General features: G+C 49.0%; 1 protein-coding gene across 2 annotated transcripts in view; it reads right to left on the reverse strand.

The window, feature by feature from the left end:
• Nucleotides 1–13,871, reverse strand: part of LOC136632100 (membrane-spanning 4-domains subfamily A member 4A-like) — a 61,730-nt gene that overhangs the window by 21,555 nt on the left and 26,304 nt on the right. Inside the window, exon 4 of one of the 2 annotated variants that reach the window (XM_066606722.1) lies at nucleotides 3,721–3,777. The exons of the other annotated variant lie outside the window; for it this stretch is intronic. Coding sequence (XP_066462819.1) covers nucleotides 3,721–3,777 — 57 coding nt within the window. The remainder of the gene's footprint in view (nucleotides 1–3,720; nucleotides 3,778–13,871) is intronic. 2 annotated transcript variants of the gene reach the window in all.

The following is a 13,871-nucleotide window of genomic DNA, read 5'->3' on the forward strand; positions in this document are numbered from 1 at the left end:
TGACCCTATAGTGATCACAGACCACGCCCCAGTCCATTTGGACCTCCATCTACCAAATCCCTTCCCCCAGCGAATGGTGCTGGAGACTCAATCCCTCCCTCCTTGACTCAGAAGAGGAGAGATCACAGCTTAATAATATGGTAGAAGAATATTTTCAACTAAACAATTCAGACGACCTATCAATTCCATTGATATGGGAGGCCCATAAGGCCTTTGCGAGAGGACTCTTGATCGCAGCAGGTTCTAGAGCTAAGAAAAAAACAGCAAAAGGAAATTGATGACAAACTTGCCCAAATCTCCAAGCTTGAACGCGTCTCGAAACTTACTCTGAGCAAGACCTCCTCTGAGGAACTAGCATTCCGCAGAAAAGAACTCATCCTCGAATCCAAATACAATAAAAAACATGCTTATCTCAAACATGTCACCTACACACAGGGAAGTAAATATGTGTCCGCACTTATTAAAAAAGCCCGTACTAGAAACCTCATAAAATCTATTAAAACCTCAGATGGCCACAGATTCTCCTCCACACCTGAAATTGTTAAGGAATTCCAAAGTTTTATTCTAGCCTCTATAACCTCCGTGATCCCCTTTCCCCAGAGTCTACCCTCAACTTCAAGGGACAGATTGACTCCTTCCCTAAATAACTTAATCTCCCCAAAAAGATGAAGAGGAGTCAACCTCTCCTTTGACCCCTATGACTTCCCAAGAAGTAGAAGATCTTATAAATTCCTCCCCTCCGGGCAAAAGCCCTGGCTCTGACGGCTTCCCTCTCATCTATTATAAAACACTTAAAACTACCCTTGTACCTAGACTAACTGAACTCTTTAATTCACTATTACACGGAGCCCCTCTTCCAAGGCAGGCGCAGGAAGCTCACATCACCCTAGTGCATAAGAAAAACAAAAGACCCAGAATCCTGCGGAAGCTATCGCCCCATCTCCCTTATTAATTTGGACCAAAATCCTTACTAAGCGACTTGAAAAATATATTGCAAAATTGATCAACCCCGAACAATCTGGCTTTGTCAAGGGAAGAGAAGGCAGAGACAACTGCCTAAGGCTACTCCATGCAGCAAAATACTCCCAAACCCATAATATACCCCTCGCGAAAAAGCGTTCGACTGCGTCAATTGGATCTACATGGAGCATGTCCTAACGCACTACAACATTCCTTCAAAATTTGTTTCTGCAATATTCTCTCTATATGCGATGCCGCACGCACGACTCAAAATCAACAACTCTCTATCCCCCACGTTTAATATAAATAATGGCACGAGGCAGGGCTGCCCCCTCTCCCCTACCCTATTCATTCTTGCTCTCGAACCCTTCCTTCAAAAAATCAGGTTAGACCCCTCGATACAAGGACTAAAAGTGGGAGAAGAGACCCTTTCGGCCACAGCTTATGCGGATGATATTATATTTCTTATCACAAATCCAGAATCTGGTCTCCCCCGTCTTATCTCTCTTCTTGAGAACTTTGGAACCCTCTCCAACTTCAAAATTAATCTTGCTAAATCGACCGCCTTAAATATATCCATTCCTCCCAACCGCTTTAGGGCCATTAAAAACAAATTCCCTCTCTCATAGTCGGACTCAACAATAGACTTTTTGGGCATAAAGCTCACAAAAAAGGCTGAGGACCTATACTCGACAAATTTCCTCCCGCTTCTGCCTAAAGTCAAAAAATTGTTATGATCCTATGATCTGCCCTTCATATCATGGCTAGGAAGGAAAAACATATTAAAATCATACATCATCCCCATCATTCTGTATAAAATAAGGCTTCTAGCAATTTTTATCCCTTCCAATTTCTTTAAGATATTGCGTACAATCTTCTCCAGATACCTCTGGATGGGAAAGAGACCTAGGCTGGCCCACTGCTTGCTGATTAGGAGGCGCTCGGAGGGAGGAGTGGACCTGCCATGCCCACGAGAACTATATCTGGCTACCCAACTAAACCACTGGCTTGAACTAGTCCACCCCAGTAAAGACCTTTGATCGAGCCCCTTGCCAGAGATGCCTATGGCCCTACCTTCTATGAAGACCTTTGGTTCCCGGAAGGAGGAGGCAGCAGGAGACGGAGAAGTAACTCCCTCTTGAGAGGTGCAATTGAGACCTAGGCCGCATTGGGGAAGACTCTGGCTCCAAGCCCCTCCCCTTATACACCCCTTTCAGCACTATACAGATTTATGGATCTTCCGTTAGATCCATGCTCCGCCAGAATTTGGAGGATCCTAGATGATAAAAGCTTTCAGGATGTGCTATCCCTAGCACATAAGGCACCCTTGCCTTCCCTGGAAGACATCCTCCCCAATCACCCTCTTCCGTTCCTCATCTCCACTCACTTGCTAAAAGTTCTAAATGATTTTTTGAAAAGGCACAAAACTATTAGACCACTTATCCCATTCGAATTGGTAATAGAGGGACCCACCCCCTCTTCTAGAAAAGTGTCCTATATTCGCAAACAGTTTATATCTCCCTCGACGACTACGAAACCTGCCTTCCTTGTCTCATGGGAGAGAGAGCTCCATATATCTTTATCCTCTAGCGAAACCAAACTTATCTTAAAGACAGCCTTTGGACTCTCTCCATGCGTCACCTCCCAGGAATCGCATTATAAGCTCCTGGCAAGATGGTATAGAACCCCACAATGGCTATCGGATCACAAGCTACTTGCACAAGATAGTTGTTGGAGATGCGAGATGGATACTGGATCATACCTTCATATTTGGTGGGAGTGTCCACGCATCTCTCCCTTCTGGAGCAGGGCAGGGTGCTAAAGAAGCTGTCGCCCGACTTTATACTCTCCCCTGAGGTGGTTCTCCTGTGGAGGCCGACTCCCGCCTTTCATCCCCTAAAACATAAACTGATTGCCCTGTTAATCGATACAGCTAGGGCCTTAATCCCCCTGCTGTGGAAACAAAAAGATCCCCTCACGGTGGACCTCTGGAGAGACAGAGTGAACCTTCTCGCAAACCTTGAGGAGCTCTCAAGCTGGGCCAGAGGAACCCATGATAAATTCATAGAAACATGGAGCCCTTGGCGATCAGTGGGGTGGAACAATAATGTCTGATCGCCTGTCCTGTGTCTAATGCGGAGTAAAGGATAAGCTAAGCCCATTGCAATGATCCTTCATATTAAAACGCATGGTCCCTGGTTGGTACCCTGGGCCTTTGCTATTCCTAGGGTACCGCCTTGGACCGGCCTCTTTCACCGGTCCTCTCACCGGTTCTCTTACTGTCCTTTCTCGTTGGTACTCTCTACCGGCACCTCTCAGAGTAGAATGAGTTCCTTATCCCCACTCCATCCCCTCCCCCTTACCCCCCACTCCCTCCCCTTCCCCTCCACCCTCCCTATCCCCTAGGTCTGTAAGCCTTCTATAATGTTAATAAGGGGTCGATGTCATCATACGTAGCCTTTTCTTTTTTATTGATACTGTACCCCAATGTTCATGCTCATTGTATATGATCACTCTTTACCAATGGCTCAGTGTTAGTTCGAATTGTTTTCGTCATTACAAAGAGTTCACTTCTGTGTTCCGATGAGCCTGGTGTGTACTGAGATCAGACCTCCCTTGTGTTACTCTGTATGTTTATATTGAAAATTTTCAATAAACATTGATTTAAAAAAAAAGAAAATGGAAACAAAAAAGGGCCGCATCATAAAGGGATTAAAGAATGAAATTATTGTTTTAGAATGTTAATTAGTGAGTTCTCACCTTGCCCACAGATGGCTTGCAAGAGGCAGCAATTGATAGAGATCCTGCAATGATAAACTAGGAAAAAAATAACATGAAATTTTAGTATTTGTTTAAAATAAATTTGGTCAACATTTTGTAGGTTTTTATTAGAGATGAGCGAACGTACTCGTCCGAGCTTGATATTCGTGCGAATATTAGGGTGTTCGGGATGCTCGTTACTCGTAACGTGTACCACGCGATGTTCTGGTTACTTTCAGTTTCCTCTCTGAGACGTTAGCGCGCTTTTCTGGCCAATTGAAAGACAGGGAAGGCATTACAACTTCCCCCTGTGACGTTCAAGCCCTATACCACCCCCCTGCTGTGAGTGGCTGGGAAGATCAGATGTCACCCGAGTATAAAAGTCGGCCCCTCCCGCGGCTCGCCACACATGCCTTGTGAGTTAGCTGAGGGACAGTGCTGCTGGTGCCTGAGCTGCTGTAGGGAGAGTGTTAGTAGTGAGTGTAGGCTTCAAGAACCCCAAAGGTCCTTCTTAGGGCCACATCTACCTGTGTGCAGGCTGCTGCTAGCAGTGTTTTTTTTTTCTCAAAATCGGCAGTGCAGAGCATTGCACCCGGCATTAGGGACAGAAGTGGTGCTTAGGCAGGGAGAGTGTTAGGAGTGAGTGTAGCCTTCAAGAACCTCAACGGTCCTTTCTAGGGCCAAATTTAACCGCGTGCAGTACTGTGCTGGCTGCTGTTAGCAGTGTTGCATTTTTTTTTTTTTTCTAAAAATCGTCTGTGCAGAGCATTGCACCCTCCATTGATACTACAGGGACAGAATTGTGTAGGCAGGGCCACAACACAGTTATTGTTCATTGAATATATGCAGTGGGGCCCTCCCTTTGCAAAAAAGCAGGGAAAAAAGTTATATTTGGCCTGCCTGTGTCAGTCCTAAGGTCTCCGTGTACGTGTGTGCTGCGTGGAGAACGTACAAAAATCAGACGCAACCAGCTACGGTTTACTGCAGGCTTGCACCATTGTCTTTCCTGACTGGCAAATACCTGCTCTGCCAGAGTTAATAACTCTGCTACACTAAAGTTGTGTGACACTTTTTCAGGGCCACACCACAGTTATTAATTAAACGTATTGTTCATTGAATATCCGCAGTGGGGCCCTCCCTTTGCAAAAAAGCAGGGAAAAAATTATATTTGGCCTGCCTGTGTCAGTCCTAAGGTCTCCGTGTACGTGTGTGCTGCGTGGAGAACGTACAAAAATCAAACGCAACCAGCTACGGTTTACTGCAGGCTTGCGCCATTGTCTTTCCTGACTGGCAAATACCTGCTCTGCCAGAGTTAATAACTCTGCTACACTAAAGTTGTGTGACACTTTTTCAGGGCCACACCACAGTTATTAATTAAACGTATTGTTCATTGAATATCCGCAGTGGGGCCCTCCCTTTGCAAAAAAGCAGGGAAAAATTATATTTGGCCTGCCTGTGTCAGTCCTAAGGTCTCCGTGTACGTGTGTGCTGCGTGGAGAACGTACAAAAATCAAACGCAACCAGCTACGGTTTACTGCAGGCTTGCGCCATTGTCTTTCCTGACTGGCAAATACCTGCTCTGCCAGAGTTAATAACTCTGCTACACTAAAGTTGTGTGACACTTTTTCAGGGCCACACCACAGTTATTAATTAAACGTATTGTTCATTGAATATCCGCAGTGGGGCCCTCCCTTTGCAAAAAAGCAGGGAAAAATTATATTTGGCCTGCCTGTGTCAGTCCTAAGGTCTCCGTGTACGTGTGTGCTGCGTGGAGAACGTACAAAAATCAAACGCAACCAACTACGGTTTACTGCAGGCTTGCGCCATTGTCTTTCCTGACTGGCAAATACCTGCTCTGCCAGAGTTAATAACTCTGCTACACTAAAGTTGTGTGACACTTTTTCAGGGCCACACCACAGTTATTAATTAAACGTATTGTTCATTGAATATCCGCAGTGGGGCCCTCCCTTTGCAAAAGAGCAGGGAAAAAATTATATTTGGCCTGCCTGTGTCAGTCCTAAGGTCTCCGTGTACGTGTGTGCTGCGTGGAGAACGTACAAAAATCAAACGCAACCAACTACGGTTTACTGCAGGCTTGCGCCATTGTCTTTCCTGACTGGCAAATACCTGCTCTGCCAGAGTTAATAACTCTGCTACACTAAAGTTGTGTGACACTTTTTCAGGGCCACACCACAGTTATTAATTAAACGTATTGTTCATTGAATATCCGCAGTGGGGCCCTCCCTTTGCAAAAGAGCAGGGAAAAAATTATATTTGGCCTGCCTGTGTCAGTCCTAAGGTCTCCGTGTACGTGTGTGCTGCGTGGAGAACGTACAAAAATCAGACGCAACCAGCTACGGTTTACTGCAGGCTTGCGCCATTGTCTTTCCTGACTGGCAAATACCTGCTCTGCCAGAGTTAATAACTCTGCTACACTAAAGTTGTGTGACACTTTTTCAGGGCCACACCACAGTTATTAATTAAACGTATTGTTCATTGAATATCCGCAGTGGGGCCTTCCCTTTGCAAAAAAGCAGGGAAAAAATTATATTTGGCCTGCAGGCTTGCGCCAATTTATTTCCTGCCTGGGAAATCAAATCACTGGTAATACAGCATGCTGAGGGGTAGGGGTAGGCCTAGAGGACGTGGACGCGGCCGAGGACGCGGAGGGCCAAGTGAGGGTGTGGGCACAGGCCGAGCTCCTGATCCAGGTGTGTCGCAGCTGACTGCTGCGCGATTAGGAGAGAGGCATGTTTCTGGCGTCCCCACATTCATCGCCCAATTAATGGGTCCACGTGGTAGACCTTTATTAGAAAATGAGCAGTGTGAGCAGGTCCTGTCCTGGATGGCAGAAAGTGCTTCCAGCAAGCTATCATCCACCCAGAGTTCTGCGCCGTCCAGTGCTGCAAATCCGAATCCTCTGTCTGCTGCTCCTCCTTCCTCCCAGCCTCCTCACTCCACTACAATGACACATGCTCAGGAGTGGGAACACTCCCAGGAACTTTTCTCGGGCCCCTGCTCAGATTGGGCAGCAGTGGTTCCTCTACCACCAGAGGAGTTTATCGTCACTGATGCCCAACCATTGGAAAGTTCCCGGGGTCCGGGGGATGAGGCTGGGGACTTCCGGCAACTGTCTCAAGACCTTTCAGTGGGTGAGGAGGACGATGACGATGAGACACAGTTGTCTTGCAGTGAGGTAGTAGTAAGGGCAGTAAGTCCGAGGGAGCAGCGCACAGAGGATTCGGAGGAAGAGCAGCAGGACAATGAGGTGACTGACCCCACCTGGTGTGCAACACCTACACAGGACAGGTCTTCAGAGGGGGAGGCACGGGCAGCAGCAGGGCAGGTTGCAAGAGGCAGTGCGGTGGCCAGGGGTAGAGGCAGGGCCAGACCGAATAATCCACCAAGTGTTTCCCAAAGCGCCCCCTCGCGCCATGCCACCCTGCAGGGGCCGAGGTGCTCTAAGGTCTGGCAGTTCTTCACAGAGACGCCTGACGACCGACGAACAGTGGTGTGCAACCTTTGTCGCGCCAAGATCAGCCGGGGAGCCACCACCAACAGCCTGACCACCACCAGCATGCGCAGACATATGATGGCCAAGCACCCCACAAGGTGGGACGAAGGCCGTTCACCGCCTCCGGTTTGCACCGCTGCCTCTCCCCCTGTGCTCCAACCTGCCACTGAGAAACAACCCCCCTCTCAGGACACAGGCACGACCGTCTCATGGCCTGCACCCACACCCTCACCTCCGCTGTCCTCGGCCCAATCCAGCAATGTCTCGCACCGCACCGTCCAGCCGTCGCTAGTGCAACTGTTGGAGCGCAAGCGCAAGTACGCCGCCACGCACCCGCACGCTCAATCGTTAACCGTCCACATAGCCAAATTTATCAGCCCTGAGATGCTGCCGTATAGGGTTGTGGAAACGGAGTCCTTCAAAGCTATGATGGCGGCGGCGGCCCCGCGCTACTCAGTTCCCAGTCGTCACTACTTTTCCCGATGTGCCGTCCCAGCCCTGCACGACCACGTCTCCCGCAACATTGTACGCGCCCTCACCAATGCGGTTAGTGGCAAGGTCCACTTAACTACGGACACGTGGACAAGCACAGGCGGCCAGGGCCACTACATCTCCCTGACGGCACATTGGGTGAATTTAGTGGAGGCTGGGACAGAGTCAGAGCCTGGGACCGCTCACGTCCTACCCACCCCCAGAATTGCGGGCCCCAGCTCGGTGGTGGTATGTTCGGCGGTGTATGCTTCCTCCACTAAAGCACCCTCCTCCTCCTCCTCCTCAACCTCTGTCTCGCAATCTAGATGTGTCAGCAGCAGCAGGACGTCGCCAGCAGTCGGTGTCGCGCGGCGTGGCAGCACAGCGGTGGGCAAGCGTCAGCAGGCCATGCTGAAACTACTCAGCTTAGGAGATAGGAGGCACACGGCCCACGAACTGCTGCAGGGTCTGACAGAGCAGACCGACCGTTGGTTGCACCGCTGAGCCTCCAACCGGGCATGGTCGTGTGTGACAATGGCCGTAACCTGGTGGCGGCTCTGCAGCTCGGCAGCCTCACGCACGTGCCATGCCTGGCCCACGTCTTTAATTTGGTGGTTCAGCGCTTTCTGAAAAGCTACCCACGCTTGTCAGACCTGCTCGTAAAGGTGCGCCGGCTCTGCGCACATTTCCGCAAGTCCCACACGGACGCTGCCACCCTGCGCACCCTGCAACATCGGTTTAATCTGCCAGTGCACCGACTGCTGTGCGACGTGCCCACACGGTGGAACTCTACGCTCCACATGTTGGCTAGGCTCTATGAGCAGCGTAGAGCTATAGTGGAATACCAACTCCAACATGGGCGGCGCAGTGGGAGTCAGCCTCCTCAATTCTTTTCAGAAGAGTGGGCCTGGTTGGCAGACATCTGCCAGGTCCTTCGAAACTTTGAGCAGTCTACCCAGGTGGTGAGCGGCGATGCTGCAATCATTAGCGTCACCATTCCTCTGCTATGCATCTTGAGAAGTTCCCTGCAAACCATAAAGGCAGCCGCTTTGCGCTCGGAAACCAAGCCGGGGGAAGACAGTATGACGCTGGATAGTCAGAGCACCCTCCTGTCTATATCTCAGCGCGTTCAGGAGGAGGAGGAGGAGCATGAGGAGGATGAGGGGAAGAGACTGCTTGGCCCACTGCTGACCGTACCCATGCTGCTTGCCTGTCATCATTTCAGCGTGTATGGCCTGAGGAGGAGGAGGAGGAGGTGGAGGAGGAGGAGGATCCTGAAAGTGATCTTCCTAGTGCGGACAGCCATGTGTTGCGTACAGGTACCCTGGCACACATGGCTGACTTCATGTTAGGATGCCTTTCTCGTGACCCTCGCATTCAACGCATTCTGGCCACTACGGATTACTGGGTGTACACACTGCTCGACCCACGCTATAAGGAGAACCTTCCCACTCTCATTCCCGAAGAGGAAAGGGGTTCGAGAGTGTTGCTATACCACAGGACCCTGGCGGACAAGCTGATGGTAAAATTCCCATCCGACAGCGGTAGTGGCAGAAGGCGCAGTTCCGAGGGCCAGGTAGCAGGGGAGGTGCGTAGATCGAGCAGCATGTACAGCCCAGGCAGTGCAACAGTCTTTAAGGGCCTGGCCAGCTTTATGGCTCCCCAGCAAGACTGTGTCACCGCTCCCCAGTCAAGGCTGAGTCGGCGGGAGCACTGTAAAAGGATGGTGAGGGAGTACGTAGCCGATCGCACGACCATCCTCGGTGACGCCTCTGCCCCCTACAACTACTGGGTGTCGAAGCTGGACACGTGGCCTGAACTAGCGCTGTATGCTCTGGAGGTGCTTGCTTGTCCTGCGGCTAGCGTCTTGTCGGAGAGGGTGTTTAGTGCGGCTGGGGGAATCATCACAGATAAGCGTACCCGCCTGTCAACCGACAGTGCCGACAGGCTAACACTCATCAAGATGAACAAAGCCTGGATTTCCCCAGACTTCTCTTCTCCACCAGCGGACAGCAGCGATACGTAAGCAATACGTAGGCTGCACCCGCGGATGGAAGCTACGTTCTCTCTCACCATCCAAAACGGGGACATTTCTGCTTCATCAATCTGTGTCTAATATTCCTCCTCCTCCTCCTGCTCCTCCTCCTGAAACCTCACGTAATCACGCTGAACGGGCAATTTTTCTTAGGCCCACAAGGCTCAGTCATATAATTTTTCTAAACAATTTTTATATGTTTCAATGCTCTTAAAAGCGTTGAAACTTTAACTTGAACCAATTTTTCGTTAAACTGGGCTGCCTCCAGGCCTAGTTACCACTTAAGCCACATTAACCAAAGCGAATAATGGGTTTCACCTGCCATCTTGGTTGGGCATGGCCAATTTTTACTGAGGTACATTAGTACTGTTGGTACACCAATTTTTTGGGGCCCTCACCTACAGTGTAATCATAGCAATTTGTATGTTCTTCGCCTGCACTCATGGAACAGAAGTGTGTGTGGGGTTGGCCTACACTTTAGCTACATAAATGTAACTTGGGCCTTGGCTATACTGCAGCTACTGAAATGGAACTAAGACTGCGCTCCCACTATACTGCTGCTTCAGAATTGTTACTGGGGCCTGTCTTGAGTGCTACTATTGCTGACATGGAACGAAGACTGCGCTCCCGCTATACTGCTGCTTCGGAATTGTTACTGGGGCCTGTCTTGAGTGCTACTATTGCTGACATGGAACGAAGACTGCGCTCCCGCTATACTGCTGCTTCGGAATTGTTACTGGGGCCTGTCTTGAGTGCTACTATTGCTGACATGGAACGAAGACTGCGCTCCCACTATACTGCTGCTTCAGAATTGTTACTGGGGCCTGTCTTGAGTGCTACTATTGCTGACATGGAACGAAGACTGCGCTCCCGCTATAATGCTGCTAGTGATATGTTAGTGGGGCCTGTCTTGAGTGCTACTATTGCTGACATGGAACGAAGACTGCGCTCCCGCTATAATGCTGCTAGTGATATGTTAGTGGGGCCTGTCCTAATGCTACGGCTGAAATGTTACGAATTATGGGCTCTGCCTATACCGCTGCTAATGGTATGTCTCTGGGGTGTGGAAACAGAGGCTTCCCAAAGACATGATGGCGGCGAGGCCATTTCCCACCAACGCGGTTACTGTTAAGGTGCATATAACCACGGACACGTGGAGAGGACACGTAGTGCCTCAAAAACATCCCCCTCCTCCTCCAACAGGGAAAACATTCTTGGCAAATGCCTTTGCATTGGTTCGTCTGGTGGCAGTCCAAGAATTTCACCTTTACCGACACTACAAGAGAGCCCCCCCCCACCATCCCCCCGCCACGGCCCACTTAATCCTGGCCACATTCCGAAAACCAACAAAATAAAACCGCGCTACTAGGTCCGCAGTCACCACCACATTACCACCAACGCGGTTACTGTTAAGGTACATATTACCAGTCTGACTGGGGCATGCAGACACCTTGACAGAATGAATAGTGTGTGGCACATAGGTTCCCCATTGCTATGCCCACGTGTGCAGCTCCTGATGGCGGTGGCACAGGATTCTATTTCTCATTGCTTCTGTACAGCATTGTGGGCTATCGCCCCGCCCCTTTTAAAGAGGGTCGCTGCCTAGCCGTGCCAACCCCTCTGGAGTGTGTGCCTGCGGTTCCTCCTCATGGCAGACGCACTTCTAAACAGACATGAGGGTGGTGTGGCATGAGGGCAGCTGAAGGCTGCGCAGGGACACTTTGGTGTGCTCGCTCATCTCTAGTTTTTATGTCAATTTTAAAACAATATGGTAGAATATTGGGATAATTGTCTTTAAGGGGAGTCTGTCCGTTGTGTGGCTAAATGCAAATGAGAGACGATACTGAACTATAGAGCTCCTCCATGCCATTAATCATCCCTTTCCCACCTGCCATCCAAACTAGCTTTTCCCCCCTAATGGCATTGTTTTACTCCACTCTTCACTCCCTTGAGGTGCCTCTTACAGAATTTGACCCACCAGCACTTATACGGCCTAACGTCTGCACGGCATCCTCTAGACCTTGTGATGGCTGAACCAGAAACCACAGGAGGAAGAGGGCAACTTCTGAGCCCACTAGGATGCTGTCTTCAGCTATGTTGGGACTCTGCGGCCTGCAAACCCTGTGGTACAGGCACCAACATCAGCCCCCTGCTCCACCCAACAAGGAAGGTTTCCTCATCAGGGAGATGCACTAGGCCTTTCAGACAGCTGATTCTGCAGTTTGTCCTGGATGTGGCACATAGGTCCTGCAGATGTGCCGCCTTCCATCTTCGTGCGAGATAGTACTACAGGAAGCTTCATCCTCAGAAACCCTGGGGTGACTTTTTGCCTGGGAAGCATCCCTTACCTCCAATGGTACATCATCCAGTACACCACAGGTCCACCACCTGCCATCCAGAGAGCTGGGAGTGGATCTCTATATCTTACTGGAGCTCCCATTATAAAATCTTGGGCCACCTCTAGAGCTAACCAAGCTCTATCCTCAGAAGGCCTGGACTCTGTTGTGGAAATAATACCCAACTTAAGTTGCCATATTTATTAGGAAAATCACACTGGTAGTCTGATTCTACTTAGCCCCATACCTGTCCTACAACCATAGGAGCTACTTACTCATTTTACTAATTGTTACCAAAGCCTAGGCCAATTTTTTTTTAACCTTTGTTCTGAAGGTCTGCACATTTTTTTTTCTACAAAGAGGACGAGTCTGGTCCCCTCCTGGAACAATCTGAGTAGTCCTGAAGCAAGTCTAAATCCAGCCATTTTAAGGGACCGGTGGCACGTTTTACGGAGGAACTGGCATATATTTTGTTTGCCAAGGCTATTTCAAAGCTGAGAAAAAGGCCTCTTCAACATTGTGTGATCACCTTCAATTTACTTAACTGCATCCAATATACAAGAAGCCCTCATAAACTACTACTGCCACTTGGTGGCCCCCCTTTATGTCAACTGTCTATTTCTTGTCCCAGCTGGATAAGTATGCAGTGGATGTAAGGAAATTATTGCTGATCCCTAAACATGACTGTTGACAATGTTATGTTTGGGCATTATGTCTAGGCATTATGCTCTGCGCCACCAGTGACATATGATACCTCTATGAACCTCTGGTTTCATCATATTTCATGTACAATCCTCCCCAAATGTGAAGAACCCACATCCAAGATCCTCTCCTCCAATTTCCAAACATGGAGATTCAACTTCAGCTGCCTCACCCAGTACACTACAAAAATTATGCAACTTGAGTTAAAGTTAGAAAATCTGGAAAATAGTTTGAGACTGGCCAACTTACGAATACGAGGCTTGCCTGAACGTTAAATCACACTCAAAGATGCAGCTCTAAATATATTCCAAGCCTTGCTTCTTCAGGTTGACCAGGGAGTCTGCTGCATTGATCGCATTCACTGAGCCTTTATTAAACCGCACAATACAAATCTCGCCGCAGACATTGTCCTTAAGCTCCACTGCTTTGATGCTAGAGACAATATCTTTTCTACTGCAAGGAACATGTTGCGGCAGGTTTGAGTTTTGTTCCTTTCTAGTAATCTGGTTCAGGTCTTGTATTTGGTGAGACTAGCTCAGTTTCACCTGTGGGTAATTTTGAAGAACTATTTAAACTGACTTGACGCTTAGCTTATGGCTGTTTAATATTACCTGTCCAATCAGGACGCACTGGATCCGAAAACCTTAAATACTCATGGGCTGTGAACAAACAGACCACAAGTGCACACAAAACAATGGTAAACAATAAAGACAACAGACACTAGGTAAATACTGTCCCTATACACCCTTTACCCAGGAAAGGGACCTGCCTATATGCAGAAAACCCCCGCTAACAAGGGCGAACCTGACCACGTACCTAGGCCACTAGCAGACCCTATGTGGGAGAGGGGAAATCCGCAGAGAACAAGATACCAACAATAGTAACTTTGGTACTTAACTTAGTGAAGAATTGGGAAAACAGGAGATCCAGCATCAACCTCTAACTTCCACCACAGTCAGAGGGAGACTGAATTAAACAGCAATGAGCCAAGCGCAAGGCCATGTTAAATAGTTTTCCCAAGCAAGTCTCACTTAAAACCACACCCACCAGAAAGAGAAGATGAAGAGAACCAAATACGAGACCTAAACCAGAT

The sequence above is a fragment of the Eleutherodactylus coqui genome, chromosome 6 (genome assembly GCF_035609145.1).
Source record: "Eleutherodactylus coqui strain aEleCoq1 chromosome 6, aEleCoq1.hap1, whole genome shotgun sequence".
Taxonomy (NCBI): Eukaryota; Metazoa; Chordata; class Amphibia; order Anura; family Eleutherodactylidae; genus Eleutherodactylus; species Eleutherodactylus coqui.